The sequence below is a fragment of the Peromyscus eremicus genome, chromosome 1 (genome assembly GCF_949786415.1).
Source record: "Peromyscus eremicus chromosome 1, PerEre_H2_v1, whole genome shotgun sequence".
NCBI classification, from domain to species: domain Eukaryota; kingdom Metazoa; phylum Chordata; class Mammalia; order Rodentia; family Cricetidae; genus Peromyscus; species Peromyscus eremicus.
The window spans coordinates 85713546-85726679 of NC_081416.1; the positions used below are offsets into that span (position 1 = coordinate 85713546).

At 41.4% G+C, this 13134-nt stretch overlaps 1 protein-coding gene across 1 annotated transcript in view; it reads right to left on the reverse strand.

Moving 5' to 3' along the window:
* Window positions 1–264: 264 nt before the first annotated feature.
* Nucb2 (nucleobindin 2) overlaps window positions 265–13134 on the reverse strand; it is a 32500-nt gene continuing 19630 nt past the window's right edge. The window contains exons 3-13 of the mRNA XM_059268338.1: window positions 12892–13035; window positions 11899–12006; window positions 10194–10320; window positions 9868–9971; window positions 8371–8556; window positions 8097–8187; window positions 7301–7359; window positions 7114–7206; window positions 4741–4830; window positions 1930–2100; window positions 265–899 (exon numbers count right to left, since the gene is read on the reverse strand). Coding sequence (XP_059124321.1) covers window positions 810–899; window positions 1930–2100; window positions 4741–4830; window positions 7114–7206; window positions 7301–7359; window positions 8097–8187; window positions 8371–8556; window positions 9868–9971; window positions 10194–10320; window positions 11899–12006; window positions 12892–13035 — 1263 coding nt within the window. The 3' untranslated portion in view covers window positions 265–809. The remainder of the gene's footprint in view (window positions 900–1929; window positions 2101–4740; window positions 4831–7113; window positions 7207–7300; window positions 7360–8096; window positions 8188–8370; window positions 8557–9867; window positions 9972–10193; window positions 10321–11898; window positions 12007–12891; window positions 13036–13134) is intronic.

The following is a 13134-nucleotide window of genomic DNA, read 5'->3' on the forward strand; positions in this document are numbered from 1 at the left end:
AATATCAAAGAGGGGTTTGCTGAGAGAGGAAGACAGCACCTATGAAAGAAAACTATCCTCAGAGTGACACCGGGTTATCCTCAAGCCACAGGCAGAGCTCTCTCACCCAGCTAACGACTGTGTCATGAAACTATGGGATGTGGCCCCTGAGCACTAACAGGAATGAAGAACAATGGGAGGAGTGGCTGAGTCTGTTTCTGTCCCGGTTCTGTAAATTTCAATCCTTAATACCTGCGTGAAAAAAATTAAAAATTGTGTTCTCACTTTAAAGGTCTCTCCCTTTATTCCAAATGTGCTTTAAAGTATTTATTGAGTGAAGATAAAAGAGGGGATGTTGAAAGATGAAACAGATGTTGAGTGAACAGTTTTCTTCCGAGTTCTTGCAGACGTCGGGACTTTACGTGTCTGTTCAAAAGAAGTATGCTCACATTTTAAACATATCTTCCTTTATTCTGAATGTTCTTTTATTTAAAATACATTATTTTACTTTTTGAAAGTATGGTTAGCTCATCATAGATTACAAATTATAAACATGCTCTCTGGTAAGATCAATATAAATGGTCATAAAGAATTACAAATAATTTTGAAATAAATTACTGCACCATAACGATGGTCATCTAATTATGTGGCATTTGAAAAATGTAAAAATTTTGGAGAACATTTCAAAGTTTCTTTAATGCAGATTTCTCTATTTCTTCAAATATATAGAATACAATGTGAATTTTAATCATCTGAAGATAGACTGTATTTGAAATGAAAAATGGTTATCGATTTATAATGGTTTATTACCCTAAACAAACAAAGGAAAATTACATACGTGGCTCAAACTTCAACTCTCCTGCTGGCCCTGATGGAGCGATCCCTTGTTGAAATTTCTTCTGTTCTAGCTGCTGAACAGCCTGGTGAGTGGGAAAAATATAAAAGTGCTGCTCATTGTTTCGGTCATATATTCGATCTTTGGCTAAGCATAATAAACTGAGGTTTTTTTCCCCTAGAACACTGTCCCTATCATACTCTTGGACACTGAGGAAGGATGACTACTATCTCATGTCACACTGAGAATCAGAGCAGAGAGCAGCAGGTGAACTGGGCTCTGAGGCAGAGTCCACTGTTGGTCATTGGTAATAAGATAAAAGCCCTGTCTTCATGTGGGTCCTCACCAGCTCTTCCTCCAGCCCGTGTGAAGACTGCCATTATTTTCATACACATTCAGTTATTCCTCTGATAGTGACTAGCCAGGCTTTGTGGTGCACCCCTGCAATCCTAGCACTTGGGAGGAGATAAAAGTCACCTTCACAGCTCAGTTGGTGTGACATGTTCTCATTGATTCCACAATTCCAAAACAGAAGTTGTAACAAAGCTAGTTTTAAAACACACTAAAATTTAAAAAATGACAGCTTAATGGCATATTATAAAAACACATGCTTAGCTTGGTGTTATATAGACTCCTGTAATCTCAGTGCTAGGGAGGCAGAGGCAGGAGGATCATGAGTTCCAGGCCAGCCCTGGCTATAGGAGACCTTGTCTCAAAAGAATAAAATAAACAAACAATCAAACAAACAAAAAACAAAAAAATTCACAGGCTTTCAGTAAAGCATCTAACATCTGGTTTGGGCTTCCTGTTGTCACACTGGAGACCAAACCCAGGACCTCACACATGCTAAGCACATTCTCCACCTCTGGGCTATACCTCCAGCCCCTAACTCGAGTTTGTTTATTTTCGTTTATTTGAGACAGATTTCACTCTGTGATAGAATCTGGTGGCAGGGCTCAAGCAAACCTCCTGTCTGAGCAGCTGGAACTACAGATGGACATCACTTTAAGGGGCCCCGTCATTTCCTGAAAGCCACATCTCATCTGCTAATACGCAGGTTTCTGAGCCTCATGCATCACAACAGTCCCTGCAAGCCACACCCCCTCAGTGTCGACCTGCTGATACTCCTGCTTCTGAGCCTCCAGGTGGTCATGCTGACGCTGCAACTCTTCCTTCTGCTTCTGCAGTTCATCTGCCCTCTTCCTAAGTTCATTTTCTTGTGCGGCAATAATGTTTTCATATTCTTTCAGTTCTTCCTCGGTGAATAACTGTTGCTGACCCAATGTCTAAAAGGAAGGTAAGTAAATAATAGTGCCAGGAACAAAGGGTGTCATGCTCAGCTTTAAAATTCTAGGATCTTCAGGGATGGAGAGATGGCTCAGCAGTTAGGAGCACGGGCTGCTCTTCCAGAGGAACCAGGTTCAATTCCCAGCATCCACATGGCAGCTCACAACTGTCTGGAACTCCAGCCCCAAGGGATTTAACATCCTCACAACTCCAGCCCCAAGGGAGCCAACACTCTCACAGACATACATACAAAACACAAACATAAATAAAATAAAAATAAATAAATCACAAAAAATTTTAAAATTCTAGAATCATCATGTACAAAAAAGCATATATACTCTTAGGCAAAATAAGAAAAAAATGTATTAACAAGGCATGGTGGTTCATCCCTGTAATGAACGGCCTCCAGTTCAAAGTCAGCTCAAGCTACATAGTGAGTTCCAGTACAGCCCAGTCTATAAAATGAGATCCTTTCAAAATACAAAACAAATGAAAAGGATTCATGCTCAGATTAGTAATGTGACTTCCAGAATATCCTGGACTACAGAGTGAGTGAGTGAGTGAGTGAGTGAGTGAGTGAGTGAGTGAGTGAGTAGGTGAGTGAGTGAGTGAGTGAGTGAGTGAGTGAGAGAGTGAGTGAGTGAGTGAGTGAGAGAGTGAGTAGGTGAGTGAGTGAGTGAGTGAGTAGATAAGTGAGAGAATGAATGGGGGAGGGAGGGAGGGAGGGAGGGAGGGAGGGAGGGAGCCAGCAAAAAGGAATGATAGAAGGAAGAGAGAGGGGGAAGGGGGGGAGAAATGTGTTTATATTAGTGATTTCTTTTTAACTAATTTATTCATTATATTTTAAATATTTATTTTATATGTCTGTACAAGTGTGACTGAGTATATACACACCTAAGTGTGCCGTGTGCATGCCTGGTACCTGTAGAGGCCAGAAGAGGGTGTCGTATCCTCTGGAACTGGAAGCTGTGAGTCACCTTGTATGCGCTGGAGACCCAACCAAGGTTCTCTGCAGGAGCAGCAAATGTTTTTAACCACTGAGCCATCTGTCCAGCTCTTGTTTATACTTTTTAAAAAACTATTTCTTTTCTGGTTTTTGGAGACATACTCTCATGTAGTCCAGAAAGCCTTCTAACTTGCTATGTATCTCATGATGAGACCTTGAACACTGACTCTCCTGCCTCCGCCTTCTAAGTGCTGAGATTATAGGCATAGATGACCACACCCAGGTTATGTACTTCTTTATATTTACTTGTGTTCCTGGGGATTGAACTTAGGTAGGACCTTGTACATGACCTTAGGGTGTTCTACCACTGAGCTATACTCCCAGCTTCCCTTTTTTTCCCACCACCACGCTTTTTACACTTTCTATTTTGACAAGGTTTTACTAATTTGCCCAGGCTGGCCTTGAACTCACTCTGTAGCTCAGGCTGGCCTTGAACTTAAGAGGAACATTCCTGCCTCAGACTCTGGAAAGTACCTGGCTAACTGATTTGCATCACTGGTTGAGCTTCTTCTACAGATAGGTAGACAGACAGCATGGATAGTGTGGGGAGGGGGCAATGCACAGGCCAGAGAAGACAGTGTCCTACTCCATCTCTTCCACTATGACCACCGTAAGACAGGGTCTTTCACTGAACTTGGAGTTAGTCTGGCAGATGGCAATTCCCAGCAATTCTCCTATCTCTGCCCGCTCCCTGTAGCAATAGGGATCTGACTTTTTACATGGATTCTGGGGACTTGAACTACAGACCTCACACTTGCATGGCAAGCATCTTATCCCCTGAGCCATCTTCCCAGGCCCCAGCTTCTTTCATAATAGCAATAAAATATTGGAAAACAGGTCTAGGGGCTTATACCTGTAATCCCAGCACTCAGGGGACTGGGACAGGAAGGTTACTTCAAGACTGAGGCACAGTGTTAGAAAACAAAAACACAGTGGTGCATGCCTGTAATCACAACACACAGGAGGTGAGGCAGGAGGATCAGTTGAAGGCTGTCCTTGGTACATGAGATACTGCCTCTAACAACAGTAACAAAAATGGATCTGTAGACACAGCTCAGTGGGTCCTTTAATTTCTTCTTAAAATAGATGTAAGTTTTAAATTTTCAGTGATGATATTTTATACTTAGCAAATGCAGACTTTTAAAAAGATTTCTAAACTGAGGGCTGGAGAGGTGACTCAGCAGTTAGGAGCATTGGATGCTATTGGAAAGGATCCAGGTTTGGTTCCTCGCACTCACACGGTGGCTCACAACGGTCTGTCACTCCAATTCCAGGTGACTGGACTCCCCCTTTCCCTTCCTCAGGCGCCAGGCATGCACATGGTGCACACATATACATGCAGGCACTTACACACACACACACACACACACACACACACACACACACACATACACACAAGATAAAAATAAATAAATCCTTTTTTGAAAAAACTTTTCTAACTGTATGCTCTGTGATCATAAATTACTAGAAATTTTTCCAAGGAGACAAGGACCTATTACTTTATAGTGACATGATGTAAAACACTAATATGTAAGATTACACACACAAACACAATGAGAAATGACAGCGAAAGGCAGGACACAGTGGTGCAGGGCCTCTAGAACCACGTGCCCTCTGAAGCTTGTCCTCTTACCTCCCAGCTGTCTGGCTCCAAGAACTCCTTCTTCTCTGTAGCTCTCAAGAATTCTTCCAGAGTCACCAGTCGGTCTTTGTTGCTATCAATCTGATTAAAGGAAAATATAAAAGCAACATAAATAAGTCTTATTTTTTAGGTACAAATATCCCAAGAGATGCCCCCTTGTAAACATTCACCAATTAGGATAAGGTTAACATATATGCAGAAACGAGAGGGGAAATGAAGAAATGCACTCCATTTTATAGAATCAAGAAACATTCACGTATAGACTTAAAACTTGAAAACACAAGCCGTCCATCTACCTGATATGCTCAAGACCAACACACCAAGTCAGTAATCTGGCTGGTTATATTGTTATGGCTAATAACAATATAACCTTTATATATATAATGCCTTTACCACAATAAACTTAATCCAGCTAGACCCAAATGCTGAGACAAGAACAATTGCTACTCCAGAGCAGCTGCCACGGCCAAGAACAAGCAGGTAAGTTAAGAGGCCCAACTTACTGCTCTTCACAGGCACACTTTCCAAGATGGGGTCTCAGTAAATATGGACCTAGCTATGAAGATCAGTTTGGACTGAACTTCCAGTGGTTCTTCTGTCTCTGCCTATCAAGTGCTGAGAATAGAGGCATGTGTGGCAGTTTGAATAAGAATGTCCCCCCATTAGGTTCATATACTTGAAAGCTTAGTCATTAGGGAGTAGCACTATTTGAGAAGGATTAGGAGGTGTGGCCTTGTTGGAGGAAGTGTGTCACTGGGGGTGGGCTCTGAGGTTTCAAAAGTTCAAGCCAAGCCCAGAGTCTCATTCTCTCTACCTGCAGATTATAGCTCTCAATCTCCTACACCATGCCTGCCACATGGGCTACCATGTCTAAGCCATGATGGTCCTGAACCATCTCTGCTCTAGTATTGGGGGAGTAGGGGTATGCAGTAGGGTCACACACTAGAACAAACACTGCTGAGGCAACTGTCCTTCTACTCACATCTGTCATTACTTAGCAACACGCGTCACTCTGTTCCCGGAAACCCAAGTCAGGGGAGAAAGACAAACTCACTGAACAAGTAAAGGCAATAAAATAATCAGCTGCTCTAAAAGACAGAAATTAAAATTTTAGGTGCTTGTGATGGTTTATGTTTTTATTGTAATTACAGCTCTGTCCTATAACGAGGGTCTACATCCCTGCCTCCACCTCAGCATGTGTTGCTGAAACAGCCTGTGAGAGGTACCCATCCTCTCCTCACTGTGGACCTGCTTCCGTCAGTGGGATGTGAGCAGACATGGGGCTTGGCATGGCTGGGCACAAGTCTTATACATTACTGCGTGAAAGGGTCTTGAGTTTCTTATGTCCCTTACATCATCCAGTGAGAGAATGCTCCTGCAGCCTGGGAATGAAGGACATCAAAAAGCCAAACCACACTAGGCCCAAGCTTGGCTGAGCCAACCCACCTTCTCGTACCTTTGAAGTTTATGGAAGGTAAAGATGTAGATATTTGTTGCCATAGTTACTAAAGTAATGGAACTTGGAAATCTTCTCAGTGTGGGCTGAGTACCCCTTATCCAAAATGTGTGGAACCAGAAGTGGTTTTTAAATTTGAGATTTTTTTGAGATATTTGTACATACATAATGAGGTTTCTTGGGTTTGGGATCCCAAAAAAAATTGATTTATGGGTCATATATACAACTTATACATACAGCCTAAAGGCAACTTTATACAATTTTATGAATGATTTGGTGCATGAACATAAAAATTCATGGTATAGGCTTTCCTATACCTTGCACCTTTGCCAGTGATCAGAAAGTGTTGAATTTTGGAGCATTTTGGGTTTCTGACTAGGGCTTTTCAACCCATAAAAGCTTATGTAGGTTTTAAAAATGTTAACTATAAAACCTCATTGCTTTTTTACTTCCCTAAAATGTTAATTGCTGACATACAGTAGTATCATAATCTTATAAAATACTTTAAAGCGGTTACAGATTATTTTGTTAAAGAAATCTAGTATAATAACTGGTTACAAATACAAAATCCAATTAAGTACCTATCATTGGGGAGATGGCTCAACAGTTAAAAGCTCTTGCTGCTCTTTCAGAGAACCCAGGTTCAGTTCCTAGCACCGACATGGCCTCTCACAACTGTCTGTAATTCCAATTTCAAGAGATCAAGCATCTTCTTCCGGCCTTCTCGGGTACCAGGCACACACATGTGCACATATGTACAGACAGGCAAACACTCACACACATAAAATAAAAATAAATAAGTCTAAAAAAATACCAACTGTATATTTATTCTTCCATCTTATGATAAGGATTAGCACAAGAACTTGAATAATAATAGACATGACACAGACCCTCGCCTTAAAGCATACCTCGTTCATGACATGCTCTCTCATGCGAAGTCTTTCTTCCTCCATTTCTATCATATCATCCTCCGCATTTCGGGGGTCGTACACTTTTGCCAACTAAAAAAAGGAAAGTGTGAAAACCAATATGAAAGAAGACAAGGTGCCCAAGGGGAACGAGGCAGACGGGCCTGAGGACATAACCATTGTTTACCTCTTTTGTGAACAGTGCTTCTAATTCTTGTTCATCCAGGAATCCATCACTGTTGACATCTAAAGTTCAATAGTTACAAATGCAAAGGCAGATTTGAATCCTTCAGAAAACAAACACTCAAAATACAATTATAACAGTTTGTGAAAGCAGTGCTGATGTACAGTGACAATTGGCTGCAGGCAGGGCTTCATCTTTTCACAAAGCCTCCGAGCAGCTCCAGGTCAATTCTATATTTACAGTTCATAATCATGTTTTAGAAAAGTACACATTATCTATTTCTTCCCAGAAAGATAGAGCAGTATCTATAAGAATAAAAGTAGTTGAAAAACAAAATTTAAGCGTGGTCTTGCTATGTAGCCCTGACTGACTTGGTAGTCACTATGTAGTCCAGGATAGGCTAGCACATGCAGCAATCCTCCTGCCTCAGTTTCCCAGGTGCTGAGATTACAGGTGTCACCACTAGATAAGTTTAGCAAAATTTTATTTCTGTCATGTAAAGCTTGTTAGATTTAACCTAACGAGCTACAGAATTACCTCCAGCTTACAAAAAGCTTTGGAGTGAGTCACACAGTGATTCAATAGCAAAAGCAAGCAAAAGGCCATGGCTCTGCTCTAAAATACCTTCTGTTGAGGTCAGCTAAAAGACTATTAATAATTTCATCTGGAGGAAGAACTCTAAATATGACTATTGGTAGAACTCAACAGCAAACCATCACAGTCATCAATAACGAGTAAATCAAATACAGACTTTTCAAACAGCAGATATAAATATCAATATTTGTATCAAATCTGTTACCATGTAATTTGAAAAATGTCTTGGGGTCAAAGTCATTAGGGTCCAATCCATCAGCCTCTTCCCAAACCTCTTTTAGTTGGTCTTTGCTTCCCTGTGAACCAATTTTAAGAAATTGCTCAAAACAAAATATAATCTATGTATAGAGACTCAAAAAATATGTCTGAGGAACTTTTCAGAATTAAGACTCGAGATTTACATGCTAAACTTAGGATAAAATTCTGCTACAAGGAATTCGCTTCATCTAGATACGGTTTCCACAAATCACAGTCCTTACAGGATGATTGACTTTGGGGTGGTTTTCATGCTTCCTCTTCATTTCTTCAAATTTAGATTCTTCTTCTTTTCTCTTTTCCTCATCCAGTGTTTTTAAATACTCTCTGCGCTCGTGTTCCTTCATCATCTCATACTTCTTAAACTCTTCATGCCGAGTCCGGTCATACTGCTCCAGATCTGCGGTTGCCTAGAGCACAACCCATTCAAATCAGCATGCCAGAGAAGTGTAAACGGTCATTCTCTTTTCTTTCTCTCACATGCCTGTGTGTGGGGTGCCCGAGAGTGTGCATGTGCACTCACATGTGCATGGGCATTTGTGTGTAGGTGTGTGTGTGGAAGTGCATGTTGTTGGAGTCTTCCCTAATTGCTCCCCACCTCATTCATTGAGGCAGCGTCTTGCAACTGAGCAAAGAACTATGTCTCTAGAACAATAAAACAGCTCAGCCGGGCAGTGGTGACACACTTCTTTAATCCCAGCACTCGGGAGGCAGAGCCAGGTGGATCTCTGTGAGTTCAAGGCCAGCCTGATCTACAGAACGAGATCCAGGACAGGCACCAAAACTACACGGGAAAACCCTGTCTCAAAAAACTAAAAAAAAAATAAAAAAATAAAATAAAACAGCTCTTAAAAATACACTGTGCTCTCTAACAGATGTGGAATGGGAGAGAAAAACAAACAAACAAACCAACATTGAACTATTCAAAACAGGCAAAATATAAACTGATTTCAAAAAGAAGGAACTAGGTCAAACGTGGATGTGACAGGAAATATGGTCAACAGCTATTTCACTAAATTTCATAACCACTCAACTGAAACATCAAGTTTGTCAATTCCTCTCATAACTAATACAGTAAGTCCACAGACTCTCATCTAAACCCCCCAGGGCCAGCCAGATGTGGTAGCTCAGACCAGGATTCCCAGCATGCATGAATCCCTAACATCCATGAAATTTGGAGTTGTGTAACTCCTAGCACCACACACAAATATAATATATAGTAATACAATAAGATAATAATATATCAGAGTAATAAATATTATATAAATATATCATATATAAAATAAATATACTAGTAACAAAATTTTAAGAGATTGTCCAAATTTTGGGCCCAAGGAGGAATGCCAAATGGAGATGGAGAGACTTGAGTCACACTGCCTCATGACAAGAAATACCAGGAAACACCATAAACTGGCAAAGGAAGCTGATTCTTCCATAGAACCTTCATAGGCAAGACTTCCTTATAACGTCTAAATAAAAACTATAGATACCATTGTGATTGGCTAGTTCAAACCTGGTTCAGTTTTTGCAGCATTCTAGATTTGGGGACATGGATGAGCGATGTGCACCCATGTTAGTAATAGTATCTGTAGTGAGAAAGCTTAAGCAACCTTCCTTGGAAGATACATGGTCTCCAGAGCCATGAAAGTTATGTTCCTATTTCGTCAAATCACAGAACCTCAAAGGAACATCAAGACCCCACTTTGGGGCCATACCCTCACCGCTTTGATTAGCATATCCAAATCTCTGGATTCAAATCTGTCAGGATTCTGGTGGTTCAGGTGTTCGAACTGCTTCAGGAGAAGGTGGTGATTCATGCCAGTATCTGCAGAAGCATGAGAAAACAGCAAATATCAGTCTCAGAGGACACCTTACATTAACCTCTGACCTCTACACACAAGCACACATGAGTGTGCACATACTACTCATGCACACACATACACATACATACTATGCACATATAAATGAGCATGCTAGAGGCCCTTTACATAAACCAAGTCTCAACAAACAAGTACTGGAAGTGCCCTCCCATCTGCCTAGAACCCACCTTGAAGGGAATCCAGCTTAGCTTTGATAAGCATTCTCAGCCTTCCTACTTCTTGCCTCTTGAGTTCATCGAGTTTTGTCCTCACATGGTGACTTACTAAGTCCAGCTCTTTGCTCAGCCTCCCATTCTGTCAACAAAATCAACAAATTAGTTTTATCTAGTATATTCCATTTTAGACCTGTGGTAACAGAGTAAAAACAGCATTAAAGGAACTGGAGAGATGGCTCAGCAGTTAAGAGCACAGGCTGCTCTTCCAGAGGACCAAGGTGTGGTTCCCAGAATCCACATGGCAGCTCACAACCATCTGTAACTCCAGATCCAACACCCTATCTGACGTGTGTGGACACTGAATACTCATGATGCACAGACACACACAAGCGGAACACCCACACATTTAAAACATGTGTTTTTAAATAGCATTATCTTAAATTAGTAACAGTTTGGCTAACTTAGATACATTTGGCATTATAAAAGCATCCCTTCCAGGAGTCTCATTTCAGCTGGGCATGATCATTCATTCCTACAATCCCAGCACTTGAAAGGTAAGGGCATGAAGATCAAGGGTTCAAGGCTAGCCCAGTCTCCATGAAACCCTGTCTCAAAAAAAAAAACCCTAACATGTGGAGGAATGTATCTCAGTTAGTAGGGTGCTTGTCTACCATGCAAGAAAGTTAGTACTGCATTGAAAAGATCCAGGTGTGGTGGGCCAAATCTGTAATCTCAGGCAGGAGGATCAAAAATCCAAAGGCTTTGGCTATACAGTGAGCTTGAAACCAGCTTGGATTACCTGAGACCCTGCCATGGAAGACAGAAACAAACTATTCCTTCAAAGTAGTTCTTTCAAAATCTAAAAATAGAGTGGGCATGTGACCCAGAAATTTCATCCCCAGGACTATAACTGAGAGGCTGAAACACGTTAACACTGTAACTTAAGCATCACTGTTCACAGCAGCATTACCCAGACTAACCAAAATAAGCAGAAATAATCCAAATGTCTTCTCAACTGATGAACACTTAAAATTTACAATAGCCTTTCCTCACTTTAACCCCTAGAGGAGAGGATTTTTTCCAGGACCTGCACATACATTGAAACGCACGATGCATAAATCATTTACACGTAATGGAATAAATAGTGTTGCATATAACCTGTGCAGCTGTACAGTTTCAATATGACCAGGACATTATACATAACAGTATCCTTAGGATGGAGGCAAATGGTTGCACCTGTTGTAGTAACATAAGATACAGCTCATTACCTCGTCTGCTAATCTGGAACTGACCAAAGAATCAGGCCCTAACCTGCTCTTCAGCTTTGAATAACTTCCTGCTGTCCTCAGAACATGATCCAAGCCACTGCACTTGCTGTACAGAGCTCCCTGCCATTTGGCCCATGACTCCAACACCATTTTCTGGCCACTCATAGCCTCCATTTCTAACTCCAGAGTACTTCCTATACATGGTGTGCATAACAGCCCTTGCATGTTGGGCTCATACACCATCCAGCCCCTCCCTCTTCCTTCTACAGTTTAGCTCTGACATAATCTCTGCTGGGAAGAATGACTTCCTGCCTTTACCCACTGCTCCATATGGGCCACAGTCTGTCTTCCACACCTCTGTAATATAACAGCACAGATCCAGCCACCCGATCTATTTCTCAGTGTGATTTTTTTTTTTTCTGCCATGCCCATTGCTGAACTCCACTCACCCTTATTTCCTCTATGTCTGCTTTCTGGAGCTTTTCTCTGAAATGTTGATCTGTTTCCAGGACGTCAATCACTTGCTTGAGGTATTCATCGTAATAAAGTCCGGTATCCTGTGAGTCAGAAAGAAACAAGCCGTCACAGCTCAGAAAGTTTACCTTAGTCTGAACAGAAAGACTTGCATCCTGAAATGCAACTTCTAGCAAAATGGCACCAAGACAGAACGTTCTCTGACAGCTTCAACAGTCAAGGAAGAGTTTTGAATTGGGACCAAAATCAGGGTTTATTACAAAATAAGTGTAAATGTCCTGTGTGGTCTAGAAAGTGAAGATTTAAGGTTGGAGATGTAGCTAAGGGGTGGAGTGCTTGCCTAGAATACATGCTCCAGGTTCCATTCCCACCACTGAAAAACAATAACATGATGGTGTGAATGGATTTCTGGGGGGAAACATGAATGGTTTCTCCCCATGATCATCTCTCCCTCCTTTGAAAATAACAGTATTTCACTTTTTGGATAATTATTGCTACATTAAAAATGTACTGATTAATTCTTTTTTATATAAGATTTATTTATTTATTATGTATACAGTGTCCTGTTTGCATATATCCCTGCAGGCCAGAAGAGGGTACCAGATCTCATTACAGATGGTTGTGAGCCACCATATGGGTGCCGGGAATTGAACTCAGGACCTCTGGAAGAACAGCCAGTGTTCTTAACCTCTGGGCCATCTCTCCAGCCCTGATTAATTCTTCTCACATACCAATTACACTAAATAGCAGTGGTCAGTGTTACATACATCACTTGGTTCCTGCCCGGTACCCTTTTTACTACTGCTTCAGAAACAGCTGCTCAATGTGGGGTTCTATGCAGAGTCAACATTAACAATATTCACAGTCCCGCAGCTGGTCAGACTTTCACCACATGAGTTGTTTAGCCCGAGCCTCGTATCCATCACTGTAGATTACATTTAGGTATTCTCATCCACCCATGCACTTACTGGGGGCTCTATCTTTGCACTGTCCACGGGCTCAACGTTGTGTACTTTGGTCTTGTCTACATCTATAGGCACAGCTTCCAGAACAGTGAGCACGCACGGAACCAAGAGAAAACAGTACTGTAGCTGGATGATCTTCCACCTCATCTGAAATGAAGATGGTCATTATTGCAAAGTCCTGGAAACAGGCTATAAGGCAGTAGACATGTACTCCCAGTGCCATGCCATGTCAATCATATATTCATT